The sequence below is a fragment of the Haliotis rubra genome, unplaced genomic scaffold (genome assembly GCF_003918875.1).
Source record: "Haliotis rubra isolate DU_JTF1 unplaced genomic scaffold, ASM391887v1 Scf136, whole genome shotgun sequence".
NCBI lineage: Eukaryota > Metazoa > Mollusca > Gastropoda > Lepetellida > Haliotidae > Haliotis > Haliotis rubra.
Genome location: NW_025765292.1, coordinates 1,932,114 through 1,949,692, shown reverse-complemented (window position 1 = coordinate 1,949,692; position 17,579 = coordinate 1,932,114). Strand labels below are relative to the sequence as shown.

At 41.7% G+C, this 17,579-nt stretch overlaps 1 protein-coding gene across 1 annotated transcript in view; it reads right to left on the bottom strand.

Moving 5' to 3' along the window:
• LOC124268085 (polyadenylate-binding protein 4-like) overlaps positions 1–17,579 on the bottom strand; it is a 67,925-nt gene that overhangs the window by 14,922 nt on the left and 35,424 nt on the right. The window contains 3 exon segments of the mRNA XM_046703104.1: positions 3,626–3,741; positions 10,908–11,059; positions 11,062–11,100. Of these exon segments, the coding sequence (XP_046559060.1) occupies positions 3,626–3,741; positions 10,908–11,059; positions 11,062–11,100 (307 nt within the window).

Below are 17,579 nucleotides of genomic sequence, written 5' to 3'. Positions count from 1 at the left end.
TCTTTGATCTTGTTGACCCTTGTTTGTTGATGTAGAACGCCACTGTGGAGTTGTCCGTATGGATCATCAGTTGTGCGTTCCTTAGTATGCTGGACCAGTGTAGTAAGGCGTTTATTACTGCTTCCATCTTGAGCATGTTGTTGTGCAGACTCTGCTCCTGATTCAACCATTTCCCTGCTGCCACTTCGTTGTCAAGGTGAACTTCCCAGCCTTGAAGTGATGCATCTACGTAGAGATGAGTGTTGCTCTGATAAGTAGGATCCTCCACAAATATTCGACTTCCTAGTCCACCATAGAAGATATGGTTTCAATCCGTCCAGTAGTCCTAAGGAGAACAGACGGTTGAGATGGGCGTTCACAAACACTTGTAGTGTGTGCAATTGTAGACCTCCTCTGCGAGTCCGGTTCTGGCATCATGACTTGAAGTTTATTTCTTCAATCTTCCGATAATATGTCAAAAGGACTTGTCATCAGAATCACCACAAGTGCAGTGATGCTGCATAATTCATCGTCTCTAGATGTACTCTGAAGTCTAATTATAGTAGACTGGCTGCCTCGAGCAGAAATCGTCAAAAGTATGTTGCTGCAATTCGTCAGATTACCAATCTTCAAACTGCTGACAGGGAAGGTCCTTATGACCCGTGAAGACAGTCGAATCACGCTGTACCCTGCTAACTGGACTGTAAATGGAGCCTTCCTCCCATGTTGAAAAGTTGTTTACGATTGTAGATAACTTCCTGACACGTGAGCTGTGCCTGACTTCTGCACAGGGCGTTGTCTCTCATGGACCAATCAGATTGCAGCATTTGATTCATGTCAGATTCCCAAGACGTGACATCACCGGTGTTGCAGGAAAAGATCCTTGTAAAATCTTGTGCAGTCGCTGATTTCTCTCATCAACACTCGCCTTGTCCGCAACTTCCTGGAATACACTAATGAACATGTGTATAACAGGCTGAGTGGAAAACGCGCGAAAGATTTCGCCGCGTAATACCGATGTAGGTAGACTGTTTCCCTGGCTGTTGTGACTTTTCTCTTCTTCACTGAAGATAATGCAGTTGTCATTTTAAACAGATGATCAGCTGAAGTTCCATACTTGCTTAACGTTGATACTTGTAGACTGTAGTCATCAGTCTCAATGAAGCGCCTTAAAATAACCGATTGTGTTGAATACACAAGAGTTATTGTAGAGTTGATACTTCACTACGATGATCGGAAAAAACGATATTACGCTGAAGACTGCAACAATGCCAATGCTACGACAGTGATAATTGTTAAGCTATCCCCTTCCTCACAAGAGCCAGCTCCCTGCAATGGAAGTCGTTGATAATTTTGTAGTTCTCGTCTATCTCTGGGGCCTTCATGAAGGGTTCCATATGGTGAAGAGAACTTCTTAGCGTTGAAAAGTGGTATACTTTGACTCTGGTACTTCGTTGCCTTCTTGAAGGCTGTACTGAGTTGTCTGGTACATTCAAGACAGGATGGAAGGGTGAACTTGTCAAAATCGTCGTTAGATTATTAGGTTATTAACGCATTCACCCTGTTGAGACATGACTTGTAATTGCTGCCTCAACTTGTCCTTGGCACGTCTATGAATAGAATATAAATAATTACAAAATTCAATTTGAGATAAATGCTGACAAAGTTTACAGCGGAGGCTGGAAGAACATATAGAAGTGCAGTTAGGACATAAAGAATGTGGATCAGCAGCTGACAACCAAAACCTGCAAGAAATGTAAACATGTTGTCAACAACGTGAAAAACGGACAAATTTAGAATAAATTTCAAACCATATTGCTGGTAAATCCTTGCTAAAGCCCTTATACAGCCTAATTTAGTATAAAAGCCGTATAGGGGACCCAGGCGCTCTTACAATCGTCCACTAGGGCGAAGAAGGAGAGAGTGACAAGCATGGCTGATCATGTGACCAACTTTTCGCGCCAAAAGATGGGGGAAAGGGAGACTACTGGGTAGGGCTTCCACGGGTACTCGAGTACTCGAGGACGAGTCGGGTTTAGCTGGACTCGAGTCCATTTTCAAGGACTCGAGGACTCGAAAAGGGGAGATAACTCGAATTATTGACGTTGACGGACTGTCTGCCATGTGCTAAGCATGAGCGGCCGTTAACGTCTAATATTAAGAAAAAGATATAACTTTATTATCCCGGAGGAAATTCTCATACATCCAAACTGTCTCAAAATAAATATATACACAGTTCACAAAAATATACACAACAATTACATGCTCAAAACGAATGCTATTTACAAATAAAACTGACATGATATAATTCAGTTAACCACATAGGTATAGAGGCTGAATAATTCTAGTTCTAATCACATGATGGTGATTCAAAATATTTGTTGCATTCACGAATACTTGATGGTATGAAAGACTGTCAAGCTCTGTTTTGAGGGAAGGTAATCGACAGCAGCGTCCAGAAGGAAGTACATGTAGTTCAAAATGGTGAGATCAAATATGTCAACTATCAAATCTAATTTTAGCTGTCTTTTGACTATACTCGAAATACACTCCAGAAATTTTGCAAGCAGTATTAACAATTTTGAAAAGTCTGTTTTTGTTAAGATGAGACAGATCCACATACCAAGATACAAAATTGTAGGTCAACACAGTTTGAATAAAGGTTTGATGAAAAACTGTCATTACGGTTTTGTCAATGCCTTGACGATAATAATGTTCAGAATCAGAAATTAGGCCAGTAACAGTGGCGTCATCTGCAAATTTCACAGTAAACAAGTCATATATTGACAAGTAACAGTCATTGGTATACAAAACGAAGAGTACGGATGAAGGAACACAGCCATGTGGATCTCCAGTAGAGGTTGAGAGAAAAGAAGATTGATAGCCATTGACACTGACATATTGAGTTCTATGTACCATGAATTCTTTAACCCATCTGATAATGTTTTTATTAACACCTAGATTAAATAGTTTACTCCTCACACGGTGTGGCTGTATGGTATGAGTTGTTACAAGTCTGCAGATGAGAGTAAATATTATACATCGATTGAGATTTCACTTCTTAAAATGATTAGGTAACTATCTTGACAATTGATCGTTTGCTTGAAAGGTATGAATTTCGAGTACTCGGGTCCGAGTCGAGTCTCACCCCTCGAGTACTCGAGTCCAAAAAAATGGACTCGTTGAAGCCCTACTACTGGGGTGAGTGATTTTACGTCCACTTTTTTTAAGGGAGCTTCAAAAGGGGATTCAAGTGTTCCACTATAGTTAGCAAGAAGAAGACAAGCAATTAAGCATGAGTCAGGATAAGGAAAAATGTAACAGACTGTCAAGGTACACCAAGGATTTGATAATGGCCAAAAATACCTAAAAACAGAACATTCCTTTAAAAAGAAAACCATAGGACTGGGTGACCTTGTCTCACAAGCCATTCGATAATTTGACACTGAGTGGCAAATACAACCAGATTAACCTGCATAAGCATTTCTCAAGGATGGTCGTCCATAGAGATGTCCAATGTTGCAAGTACTATCCATAAAGAGGATTGCATTCATTCACCTCACTGTTTCATGTAACTTTTGCAACAAAAGCCGGCCATGACACATTTGTCCTGTGTTAAGACAGTTTATGTTTAAGACAAACTTACACTTTCTTGCCGTTGAGCAACATGCCATTAACTTTCTCAATGGCCTGTCTGGCTGCTTCTTCAGTCTCAAAATAGACAAAGCCATAACCCTTTGAGCCATTTTCATCGGAAGCTATCTGCAAAAGCAAAATTTGGGGCCCTTACTTAAAATCTACAGACTAAAGGAATGTCAGTAGTAATGACTATAAAGAATTGTTGGAAATCAGATAAATGTAATTTTTAGAGTAAAATTGATATTTTATACTTATCCTGAATCATGCTCTTTTGCTTGTCTTCTTCTTCTTGCGAACATAGTGGAACACTTGTATCTCCTTAATTGAAGCTCCCTTCAATGTAAAATCACTAATTAGTACTCACCACGAGTTGCCTCCCTTTGCCTTCGGGCGGGAAAAGGTGGCGCCACCCTCTGGCCTCATGCTTCACTCTCTCCTGATTTTGCGAGCCCAACACTTGAATTTACAGGGAAATCCAAAGTGCTATGTGGGGAGGATGGGAGGGCTTACCTCATGAGTCAGGATAAGTATAAAATATCAATTTTACTCTAAAAATTACATATTTTTCCTTATCCTGACTCATGCTCTTTTGCTTGTAGAATCCTACGGAAACGGAGGTGGGAAAGAACAGAATACTTTGGATTTATAAAATTAGTGATTTATATAGATATAGCTGTAATAACCCCCTAACGGGAACTTCATAAAGGCACTGACTTAGGATATTTCCTCTACTATAAACCATAAGTTTATATATATTGCCATAAATGGGGTATTACAATAATAATATACTATGATATTAACAAATAAAGATATAAAAGCGACTCTGATAAGGAGAAGCTATACAACTGAACATAATCATCAGTATAAGCTTAAAGCTGAGTAGACTTAAGCTAAGTATATACATAGCCCTAGAACTCCGTAGAGTTATAAGCTAGATAATACAGGTATGAAATATACATAATAATCTCGTAAGACTATGTGTTAACGTCTACGAGGGACTGTCAACTGCTGTGCGAGGACCAAGGGACCGAAATGGTGAATACCTGAGACGTCCTCGGTGGTGATATCTCTCAGATAGTGATTAGCAAACACCATGTTAGATTTCCAAAAGCATCCTTCCATAATTGTATTCAATGAACAGTTACCGTGTAGAGCGAGTGTGGAAGCCAATGCCCTGATCTCATGGGGATTTGATGCTGTTGGAGGGTCCAGTCCTGCTGCCTTGTAGGCGCGAAGTATGACAGTTCTTATCCATATAGATATGGTGGTACGAGAGACTTCTGTCTGAGTTGTTGCCGATAAGGGGATGAATAATCGTTTGAGAAATCTTCGCCTTGTTTTGGAACGTCGTAAATAGACTTTGAGAGCTCTGACTGGGCATAGAGATAAGTCCAGTGTATCCTGAGATCCGAGAATCGAGGAGAGTGCAGGAATATGGAATAACCTGTCTGGTTGACCTGGCAATTGATTTTTGGCGATGAAATCCCATCTTAATCCCAGGTGCGCTGTGTTTTGATTGTCATCAAACTGTATCCTCTCATAATCTAGTCGTGAATTTCTGACATCCTGGCTGCCGTGGCTAGAGATAACAGGAAAAGCGTTTTTCTGTCAGAGAAATTCAAAGGTTGTCGATTCCAACGGTTCATAAGCCTCACTTGTGAGGTGTTGGAGCACTATATTCAGATCCCAAGCTGGGGCGTGGAACTTCCGCTTTTGATCCTCCAATAGGAAAGCACGTAGTAAGGCCAGTAACTCTGGAGTCTTGGTTAACTTGACACCCGTTCTCATAGTTATCACAGAACTAAGAGCGGCAAGATATGTTGACAATGTCGAGCCTTTTAAATGTTTGTTTTGACGTAGGTAACACAAATAATCTGCCACTTGTGGATGAGTAGCAACTCTCGCTGTAAATCCCTTATTTGCTGCGTAACTTTCGAAACTGTGCCACTTGTCGTCGTACAAGTTACGTGTAGAATAGCGTAAAGCAAGCGTGACTGCTTTTGCCGCTCTGGTTGAATATCCTCTCTTGTTTAAACACATTTTAATACAGTCCATACGTGAAGTTGGAATACTCCTGGGCTTCCGTGCACCTGTTTGGTGTGTGGATGAACTAATAGATTCGAGAGCTTTGGTAGCTCTAGTGTTGGTTGACCGAGTTCTTGAATTAGAATGGAAAACCACGTTCTGGCTGGCCAGTAGGGCGCGACGAAAGTGAGTTGGAGGCTCTGTGTTTGTCTGATTTTCTGTAACACTTGAGGGATTATTGCTGGCGGCGGAAACGCGTACGCATTGAGGCCTTCCCAGGATATGCTTAGAGCGTCCGTTGCCCATGCTTGTGGGTCCGGGACTGGTGACACGAATGTTGGTAGCTGATTGTTGAAGCGTGTGGCGAATAGATCTATTAGCGGAGCTCCTATTTGCTTGATAATCTGTGCAAAGATTTCTGTGTTGAGCATCCATTCTGTCGGTGACGGTTGATGTGGCCGAGAGAGTGCGTCTGCTAGTACATTCTTGGCTCCGGGAATGTGACATGCTCTGACATGTAAGTTGAGATCGTGGATTAGATCGAACAGTTGAAAGCTTAAAGTCAATAGGTTCAGTGATCTCGTTGAGCCTTGTTTGTTCACATAAAACGCCACTGTCGAGTTGTCGGTATGAATCATCAGATGCGCATTTTGTAGAATGGTGCTCCAATGAAGTATGGCGTTGATTACCGCTTTCATCTCTAACATGTTTATATGGAGCTTGCTTTCTTGCTGATTCCATAACCCTGATGCCGTCCGGTTGGCGAGATGAGCTCCCCAACCCTGGAGCGACGCGTCTACATATAGATGGGTTTTGAATTCCTGCTCTGTTAAACAAATACCTTCGCAGACATTCGACCTCCTGGTCCACCATAGTAGATGAGGTCTGAGGTGTTTCGGTAGACTGAATGGTTGTAGGTCGTTGAGATGTGCATTGATGAAGACCTGTAACGGACGTAACTGTATTCTGCCTCTGACTGTCATGTCTTGGGCTGACGTGAGGAGACCCAACAGGCTCTGCCAATGTCGTAGTGGTAACGGAGAGAGTAGAGCTGGCGGAATGGTCTGTTGGATCTTGAGCCAACGGTCTTCTGGTACGACGATACGGTTGAGAGTCGTGATAAATCGAATGCCTAGGAATTGCAGATCTTGCGATGGTACTAGGTCCGACTTGAGTAAGTTTACTAACCATCCTAGCTGTGTTAGTAGCTTTATGATGTAGTTTAACTGTAGTTTGAGACGCTGTGGATCTTGATCTACTTGTATCCCGTCGTCGAGGTAGAGCGCTCGCGTAGCCCTAGGCGATGTAGATAGGTGACAATAGGTTTCGTTATCCTGAAATTGAATAGCCAGGGGCTGATGATATTCGAATGGGAGTACTTTCCATTGGTAATGCAGCCCGTCTAGTCTAAATCGTAGGTATTTCCTGGATTCGGGATGTATCGGGATGTGAAGATATGCGTCTTGCAGATCTATACTGGCCATGTAATCCATGGGACGAATCAACTGCCGTAACTGAGGTAGATGTATCATCGCGAAACTTTGGCGGTTTGCGTAGATAATTTCTGTTGAATATGCTCATGTTGTAAATGAGTCTGTATTTCTCCTTGGAGTTTTTCTTGGGTACTAGGAAAACTGGGGAGTAGAAGCCTGGTCCGATGTTTACTTGATCTAGTACTTCTATGGCCTGCTTGGTTAAGAGCGATGTAACAGCCTCTCTTAACTTTGGTAGTTGTTGTGCCTGGAAGTCGAACTTGTGAGGGTTGACTGCCAGCGGAGGCGTGGCCTGTAGTGGGATACGAAATCCGTGTTGAAGAATGTTGGAGACATAAGGGTCTTGTAACATTCCCCAGTTCTGCCAGTGTAGTTGAAGGCGTCCACCCACTTGTGACGGCTGTACTGGAACGGCTGGGGGTGGAAGACTCCAGTCGTTCCGAACCTGTCTTTCAGCGTTTATAGTTGCGGGAACCTCTGGGTGCCCTGCCTCTTCCTGATCCTCCTCTATAGTTGCCATATGGGCGATGAAAAGAATCTTTTCCCCTGGAGCTGGCCATCTTCCTATCCCGTGCTCTCTGTAATCCAGTGAATTTAGATCTCCCTGAATATCTTTGTGAAGTCTGCCTGATGACGCTGGCTAGCGTGTCCATCGACTTAATCATAAGGACTTCTCTGGAATCCTTAGTGACTTCCTTGGAGACTTTCTCAATTCCTCCGTCAAAGATGGATGGGGAGGACCACGGGGGTGTATAGAGTGGAGCTGTAAAGTTCTCACCCCAGCTGCAGGAAGCGAGGAGGCCTTGACGACGAGCTAAGGTTAGCGCTGCTGAGACTGATGTGAGATGATCCGTTAGGAACTGCTGGTCCTTCTTTTGCATCAGTAGGGCCGAGTAGATCATCCTATCATCTTCAGAAGTCGTGTCACGAAATCTGGTGATAAGTGTCTCATTGATCGTTCTAGATCTATTAAGGCCAAAGAACATGCGTCTCGTCATGGTTTCTATCTGCACCAGCTTGCGATCGTCAATCTTGTAGTTCTTGTTCTTGACATCACTGATCAGCTTGTAGTTGTCATCGATGTCTTGTGCCTTGAAGAAGGGGTCCATGTTATGAGTTGAGAACTTCTTCTTAGCGTGAAAGTTCGGTAGGTGTGGCGTCTGAACTTTCGCATTGGCTTTATGGAAGGCTGTATCTAGATTCTGTGGCACGCGGCAATCGAATTCGATCGGAGGTAAGGTGGCGGCGTCTGCATCGTCTTCCTTCATCAGGTAGGTCTGCGCCGAGTTGCCACTCTTGGAAGGTGAAGAAAGGTCTAGGTTGTTTACCATCCAATATATCATTATCTCAGCGTCTGAGAAAATGATGCCTCCATCATCTTCTACCCCAGAATTAAGCTGATGAGAGGTTGATGCTCTTCAGATGGTGGACTGTGTGCTTCTACCACTGTGCCGGGTGACGTTAGGGGAGACCTGACTGTAGACTTCTGTGCAGACTTGTGTGGTGACCTGCGAGGAGATCGACGTGGTGATGAACGAGGAGATCGGCGCGGTGAACGGCGAGGTGATCGTTTTGGTGATTTGCGTCTATGGGTTGACCTTCTCGGAGACCTGTGAGGTGAATGTTGATAGCTTCGCGAAGCTCTTGTGGAGTCCCTCGATGTCCTTCTGGACGACGATGATATGGAGCCAGGTCCCCTTCCTCTGCATTCGGTCCTGGGGAACGGCGACTTGACCTTCGCGAAGGCTTTCGTGAAGTCTGGTGGTCTGAGTCCGCATCTAAGGATGAAGCCGAGGAAGGTGATGATCTATCCCGCCTTCGCGAAGGCTGTACATCTGGGTCCTTCGTCGAGGTGGTCTGTGACTTCCTTCGCGAAGGTGGCTTCGTCGTGGCCGCTACGTTGACGGGGGGTCCCTCTGGGGTGTCGTCTGCGTTGGAGCCTTCGCGAAGGCTCAGGCCCTGGGCTGGCTGCTTCTCCAGTCTGTAGTGGTCTTCCATCATGGCCATGATTTTCCGCATCAGTTCATCTGGGACGGTCTGCGACGAAGTAGTGGGTGCCCTCTCTGCGATGTTAGCGGCGGGGCCCTCAGGGAGATCGTCCGACATCGGTGTAGACACATCAGGCTGCATGGCGATCTCTGCTGACGTCACTGTAGCTGTCACCGGTCGCTTCTTGTGGCGTAGGTCGGGGATGATGATCGGCTGATCATCGTAGAGGCCCAGTTCAGAGGCTGGAACGATCTCGGCTGAGAAAGTTCTTGACGACTTCGTAGACTTTCCCTTGGAGGTAGACGCTGCCCTGGGGGTACGGAGTCTGCATTGAGTAGGCGTCGAGGCCCTCTTAGACTTTGGCTGCGATGGCCGGGATGTCTGGTGAGGCAGGGCGCTTCTTGGAAGGCGGGCGGACTGCATCCCACGCCCTCCTCGAGGGGCGCTCTAGCGGAACACCAGGCGGGAGGGGTCGACCAACAGCAGCTGACTGGATGGGGATTCGAAGTATCGGCCATGTCTAACCCTTGTTTGCGTGACCTATCTGCTGCACGTCTCAAGGCATAAAGATGATATTTATTAAAAGCAGAATTAGATAGATTAATGCAGTAACTGCAGCGTGAATCAAACGCACAAAGGCATTAGAACAACTAGGGCATATTACATGCGGGTCAGCAGCAGAAAAGCGTAATCTACAAATAGTACAGATTTTCATCAGCGTAATACTAGCTGAACAATCACGAACTCACGTGAATAAACAGTAGAAATACGATTAATTATCAATACATATTAATGAAGGATACTAGCTATACCTCTATAGTAACCTATAGGAGGTAACTAACTAAGAAAAACCAAAGGATATAGTGTGTAAGGAGACACAGGCGCTCTCACATCCTGCTCACTGGGCGAAGAAGGAGAGAGTGAAGCATGAGGCCAGAGGGTGGCGCCACCTTTTCCCGAGCGAAGGCAAAGGGAGGCAACTCGTGGTGAGTACTAATTAGTGATTTTACATTGAAGGGAGCTTCAATTAAGGAGATACAAGTGTTCCACTATGTTCGCAAGAAGAAGAAGACAAGCAAAAGAGCATGAGTCAGGATAAGGAAAAATTTGTACTTTTTAGACTTACAATTGAGCTTACTACACAAAATTAACTTGACAATAGCCTTGGTCTAGTGGTTAAGTCAGGCTTGCACCGATCGAAATCAAATGTAGATTAGTTGTGTGCATCAGGTGTGAAACAATACACCAAGGACACTATACAAAAAAATGACAAAGGACCCGCTAGGACAATGCGATATAGACAGTCATGTCATATCTCGAAGAAAAAGAGGAAAGAGTTCCTTCCGTTCACCCAACCCTAAACCTAACTCTAAACCTAACCCTAACTTTTTAGTCACTTTATGAGTTCTCCTGTAATTGTTATGTTAAGTTTTTTTAATAATTTCAGTATATTTATAAATATTATTTGGGATGGGGAACGGGAGGAACTCTTACCGGAAAAGATAGCAGTAGAAGCATGTTCATAATGGCTATTTCTCGTAGTAAATTCAAAACACTGATTATAATTCATTTTGCATTAAGTCCACAAACAATTGGCACACTAAGCATATCACCTTGTATAATAGAGGAAAAACTTATTTCATTAAGACTCAATACACCAGTGTATCTTTCACAACAGAGAATTTCATTGAATCTACCAAAATTAAATTCAATTAAATTCCTTGTCAATTGCCACTACCCAAAAATCCAATGTCAAGATCAACATAATCTTGTCTAACATACCTTACAAGACAGGATGTTCCCAAAAGCTGAGAAAGTATCGTATAGAGCCTTGTTGTCAATGCTCTTGTCCAAATTCTTGATGAACACATTGCCCACCCCAGACTTTCTCAAGGAAGGGTCACTTCGAGACAACATTATTCTGATTGGTCTACCTTGATAGTATCAAAGTTCATCGTGTCCAAAGCCCTTTCAGCTGTAAATACATAGAAAATACATGAAGAACATGAACATGGTATAAAAAAATGACTAGACTACAAAAAGCTTGTATTCGTTGTTGGTATAATGCAACATAACTGATTTTTTAAAGGGTACATTCAAATAATAGCTGAGAATGATATTACAGGAGAGGGGCGGTGGGGTAGCCTAGTGGTTAAAGCGTTGGCCCGTCACGCCGAAGACCGGGTTCGATTCCCCACATGGGCACAATGTGTGAAGCCCATTTCTGGTGTCCCCCGCCGTGATATTGCTGGAATATTGCTAAAAGCGGCGTAAAACTAAACTCAGTCAGTCAGTCAGTATTACAGGAGATATGCACAACATTTTATCTAAATATGAATAGCAACACTACAGCTAAAAACACCAAGTGCATGGATGTAAATTTATGGGAGTAATTACGAAAACAAGTTAATGCCAAATCCTTGATTAACAAGGAAACACAGCTCGAGGTAGCCCAGCATATAACTAGACTACTTGGCACTATTCATGGATCCGGGCATCTTCGCTAAGCCCCGCCCCCTTGGATACTGTCGCGAGGCACCCCATGCTTTCTAACAAAATGGCCGCCGCCGAGCAAAGCAATTGTCTCGCATGCATTCCTGAAAACTTTTCTGTGTCCTTTTTACCGATTGCTGATCAAATATCGACTAAGAGCATGCAAAAGGGACTTAATTATTACCAGCAAGGCTACATTTATGAGGTGACACTTCAGTTCCCGACCGTATCCGCCAAGTGTTGGCCATCACTCAGGAAAAACAACTCGCCTCATCGACTGTCACTTGACCTTGATGTCGACCGAATCAAATATGCTTATTGCTCTTGTAAAGCTGGGTAAGTTGCTATTTTCGCAGATGATTTTATACCTGTTACAAAACTGTGTGCGTACGATTTTAATTTATTGTGATGCATAGTACAGCCAATCTTGAAAGGGTCTAGAACGTAGAGGCCAGGCTCGTCAATGTCAAAATACTGTTTGGTTTTAATTATTGTGAGAGGCCCTAAATCAAATTTGTTGTTTATGAAGTTTTAGTCATTTCTAAAAATAAATTTCTCAAAGTGAATTAATGCAAATATACCACAATTTTTTGGTCCAGCATTTTCCCAATAAATCCATGCTTGAAGAAAATCTTAAATATTAGGTTAGAAGGCACATTTGTATGGTCATGGCATTATTTATTAGAACCAGTCTACTGAGTATCAAGTAAACAAGGTAAACTATAAAATCTACTCATAATCTGCTAAATAAATTTGATCTTTGCTATTTCTCTTTCAGATTAAGTGGAAAGTGTTCCCATATGATAGGTCTAATCAAGACATTGCAGGGATTCGAGCTCCACAACTTCAAAGAAATTCCATCTGATTTGAGTTCCACATCCATGCCACAACAATGGAACAAGCCAAGGGGAGACAAAATCTTGCCAGTGCCTATCAGCCAGGTTGTGGTTGCTAGACCAACTGAGCAACGCAAGCGGAAGCCAATACAATGCCACACCAACATGAATTACAAGTACATGTATAGTTATATTCTTATTTCATCAGACATTTTGCTAAAATTGATAATTCAAGATATCCATGTAACATATGTACATTTTTACTTGATTACAAGTTAAGAATGAATGATAACTGCCCTTATGTATCAGAATGAAGGAATTCTCTATTCATGATAGAAAATCTGCATTTTTAATGATGTGTAATTCATGTTACAAACAACTGTAAGATGATATTTTGTATATGATCTGTATGTATATCTGTGTATTTCAGGCTACCAAGGGTTGATATGGCAAGTCTTCAAACTCTACAGGGCACACCACTCCTGCATAGAACAGCACAACATGATTTGCCTTCGGTGCAAACTCCTATGGGAGATGTGCCAATTGGATCTGCACTATCTTATCAGGTATATATCTACATATCTATGTCAAAGAGGTGCAACTAACTTAAAACATTTCAGAAGAGTTTGAAAGTTTGTTTTATTACGAGTTGTTGTATACAGTAGTAGCTTGACCTCATTGAACAACTTAGATATGCACCAGTACTTAACAAAAACATCCTGAAATAATGTCAGGTGGCAACAAACAGACCAAATCTTGTTTATCCTTGAGAATAGAGATGTTGGAACACAATTTGACAATAATTTATATTGTTTCACCTTGTTAATAAGTCTCTCAATGTGAACTCTGTGCTTTGCCACTTTTTCTGTACATGAATTTTCTCCCATGTTGAATTGTTTTCCTGTCTTTCCTTTTAGAGGTATATTCAGTTTCAAACCTAGTTTTCAACTTCATTCTTGATAGAAAAACCTTTGTCAACCATGATGCCATCACCTTCATTAATGTGTCCAATTTCTTTCATTGACTTAATGACATCATAAAACCCAGACTGTTCAGTGATTGCTTTATCAGATATTGAACCAGTAAATAGTTCTGAAACAAACATTAAGCTTCCATTTGGATCACATCCAATCAAACCCATAAGAGTAGAAGAGGACTTGTAATCACTGTAGACTTGACTTTGCAAACTTACAGCACATGGGGTCTGTGTTTTGACTTCTGTCCCATCAATGATAATTAATGTTGTTGGATAGTCTCTACGGTATTTTACAGGCATATGTTGTATTATATCATCCCTATGTGGCCATATTGGAATCTGCCCTAGCTTGAAATATAACAGATCAAGCCATGTGTTGAAAATGATACCTGCTGACTGAGGACTTAGCCCAAAGCGAACTGCAATGTCTTTAAGTCCAAACCCATGCCTTAACCGACAGAGAGTAAGCAATAATGCATCCTGAGGTTTAAGTCTCTTGATGTCTTTTCTCCCTGATGAATAATCAATGTCCTCTCCTTGGGGTAGCAGAAATGTTAGTAGTGTGAGAAATCTCACAAATGTAACACCTGTATAGTGTTTGAATAAGTTTTTGATTTTTTTACCCCTGGTGATCACAACATCTATGGAAAATAATGATGATTGTTGAAGCTCTCTCTGTAATTCCTGAATTGTCTTCTCATGTGATGCCACTTTGATGTTCAACTCTCTTATTTCTCTTGACTTGTCTTGTAATTGTTGCTCCAAATCATGTTTCTCTGCTGCCAGAGCTAGTATGTCCATTGCTGATATCCCTGAAACGACAAAATATTTGAATGATTTATTTATAATTTCAGATCAAACACATCAAGAATGCAACACCAACTTCACACATATGTGGGAACACCAGTGTTATCTTGCCACCACCAGTGAAGCTAACCCAGGAATTTGCTCATCTAAATGATGAAGATACAATCTGTAAGGATCCCAAATCTCTTGAAATGAAAACACAGAGTCAGTCAAATGAACTCTGGTTTGATGAAGCAGAGGAAGCGTCTAACTGCATCAAGTTTTGGAAAGGTTTTGTCCAGAAAAAAAGACCAAATCATGGCTTCTTGAACTCTATTTTCACTAGAAAAATATAAAAGCACAATCACTAGAATATGGGAAGAAACATGAAAAAGATGCTAAGGCAAGGTACCATCAGAAATATCCAGACAGACATTTTCATGAATGCGGGTTTGTTGTAAACAATGAGTTTTCATTTTTGGGAGCAACACCTGATGGCAAGATTTGTGACAATGGTGAAAGTGGGATTGTTGAGATCAAATGTCCCTACTCAGCACGCAACATGACCATTGACAATGCTTGTGAAGCTTTAGACTTTTTCCTTAAAAAGGAAAATGGTGTAACTTCTTTGAAAGATCTCACCATCACTCACGCACAAGTACAAGGTCAGTTGATGGTTACTGGGTGCAGGTTTTGTGAATTTATTGGGTTCACTCAACTGGACATGCATGTGGAGAGAATAACTCCAGATATTGCTTTCATGCAGTCAATGTTAATCAAACTAGCCATGTTTTACAGAGATCATGCGGTATCCTACCTAAAGAATGCAACCACCGAGGAATAAATGAACACAGAATCTCCATATATACATACATGTTTCATCAGTCTGTGTAGATGTGTTGATCAGGAAGTCAGTGGACTTGTTTTCTGCTTGGTCATTGGGTAACAATATCTGAACTGAAGCAGTCGACTGGGTGGATGGCTTGCTGGTGTTTAGTCTGAAAAAAGCGAATGTATAATGTTTGACATGACTATGATGATGTTTATTATTTATTGTCATTATGAATATTATTTACATGTATCTTTCCATCATTAAAAAAACATGAATGAATCTACTCTGATGTGTGTAATTTGTGAAACGTATACAAGTCAATATTCTCTCTGAGAACAGACTACACTACATAATGAAAATAAACAAACATCTACAGTGAATAAGGGGATAATGAAAACTCTGGGCACTCTGAAAAAAGATATGAAAGACATAGAAATAGCAATGAAACCTAAAATTTGATTGAAGTTATTTAAAATAAATTTGCATACATACATTTCCAGAAATATTAATAATTATCCCACAATTATGATTTAGGCCTACGGTATATATGTATTTTCCATTATTGAATTTGAAGAATGCATCTAGTTTGATTTGTGTAAGTTTTTAAATACACACATGTCAATATTCTCTCCGACAAGAGATGACCTCTGCTTTTTATCCGACATGCAGGGAGTGTACTGGCTTGGGCGTTTCAGGGGTGGTTTCCTGACTGGCTTGGGGCAGGCTCCGTCTGCAGGCACTGGGTCAGGATATTCTCTGCTCGGTCCTTTTCCTCCTACAAAATGCTGGAATAAAACAAAATACTATCAGATAAGACAAACAGAAATACATGTCCATTGTCCAGCTATCTATATCTAATTACGCATCAGGCCTAAAAAATTACGTCGAATCAGAGATCGAGTTTCCTTTGCCAGAAATGGTTACAAATGAATTCTCCAGATATATTATTGCTCCGATCTCGTGTTATAACAGTGAACATTCTGTATAAAACTAAGTATGCCTTTTTTATAAATATTATTTAAGTGCAATAATTTTTACCTTAGAACATACAGGTTTGTGTTGATTTATTCTGGATAAATTTAGCTGCTCATGGGGACGACCGCAAGCTTTAATCCAGAGCTTGCATTTTTCTTCTTTCCGTTTGACAGTTGGAAATCGGACGAAAAAACCTCCTTCCAGTCTCTCAGGGTAACGTTCGTCAGCACCACACGGTAACTAAGGACAACGGCGTTTGTTTGTGGGTAAAATATGGCGGGCGTTTGATAGCAGATCGGCACAGAATGGAAGCTTTTTTCTGATTGGTTGATACCAGCTGTCAATCAATATGTGCGGATCCATGAATACCAAGGTGTGCTCAACGATGTAGGCCTTGGCTGGAATACGAGTTTATTCATATGAACTAAACTTGACGTTGATAGCGCTAATTAACGTATCGCCACCTGTCAATAAAACAAATGATTACGATTACACAATGCCATTTAGAAAGTGGTCAAAGGTAACATGTGTTATATTTGGGATTACACTTTCTTAATAAAGTACAAATTCTAGTACTTTTTGAGTTGAGCCCCATCCGGGATTCGAACTCACACCCTCAGAGTCAGGCACCCAATCGCCAGCACACAAAGTCAGCCGCCTAACCCACTCAGCTACCGCGACTTCCACAAGTTGCCTGATTGGGTGCCTGACTCTGAGGGTGTGAGTTCGAATCCCGGATGGGGCTCAACTCAAAAAGTACTAGAATTTGTACTTTACTAAGAAAGTGTAATCCCAAATATAACACATGTTACAATTAAACAAATGACTTGACCAATGAGAAACGTCAAATTATTCAATCCGTATCGCGCTGCCGTCAGCTGACAGCTGACCACCATTTTGTCTGACATCAGCGGTCTGGCGGACTTTTAAAAAATAAATCGACGTTTACAGTCAACTTTTTGATCATGGTGAAAAGGTGTAGCTGGGGTACCTGCAACTAGGACACGCGGTACCCGGAACGACTTGCTGGTGGTATCACCCTTATTCCATTCCCCAAGCCTGCCAGAAATTTTGACAAATGTCACGATGGATACGTTTGTGTGGTCGCCTCAAGTATCAACTGAACATGGACATACTTCGTGACCACAGCCGAGGAAAACATTTCTTCATATGTACAAAGGTATGGAAACTAAAATTGAATAACATCTTAACCAATGTTGAAGTTAATGTAAATTTAGAAATCTTTGACTTGGTAGACTTTCAGTGCTTTTTAGTTGTTATATAACCAGCTTACACCGATTTTCACTGATTTAGTTATTAATGTTTCACGCGTGGTATGTCAAGGACAGACGATGTCTGTGTTTGAGCATACGATTTCAGATACATCCATGTTGTTTTTCGTCGTTTCTATCGACTAATAAATGCGAGCTTATTTACAGCACTTTGTTGATGGAAAACCCTCCAAGACATTTCCGGACCCTGCGTCTGCACATGAACAAAATGAAAATCCAAAGACAGTAAGACCACGACCCAAACCACGCTTGCCATTTATGGGC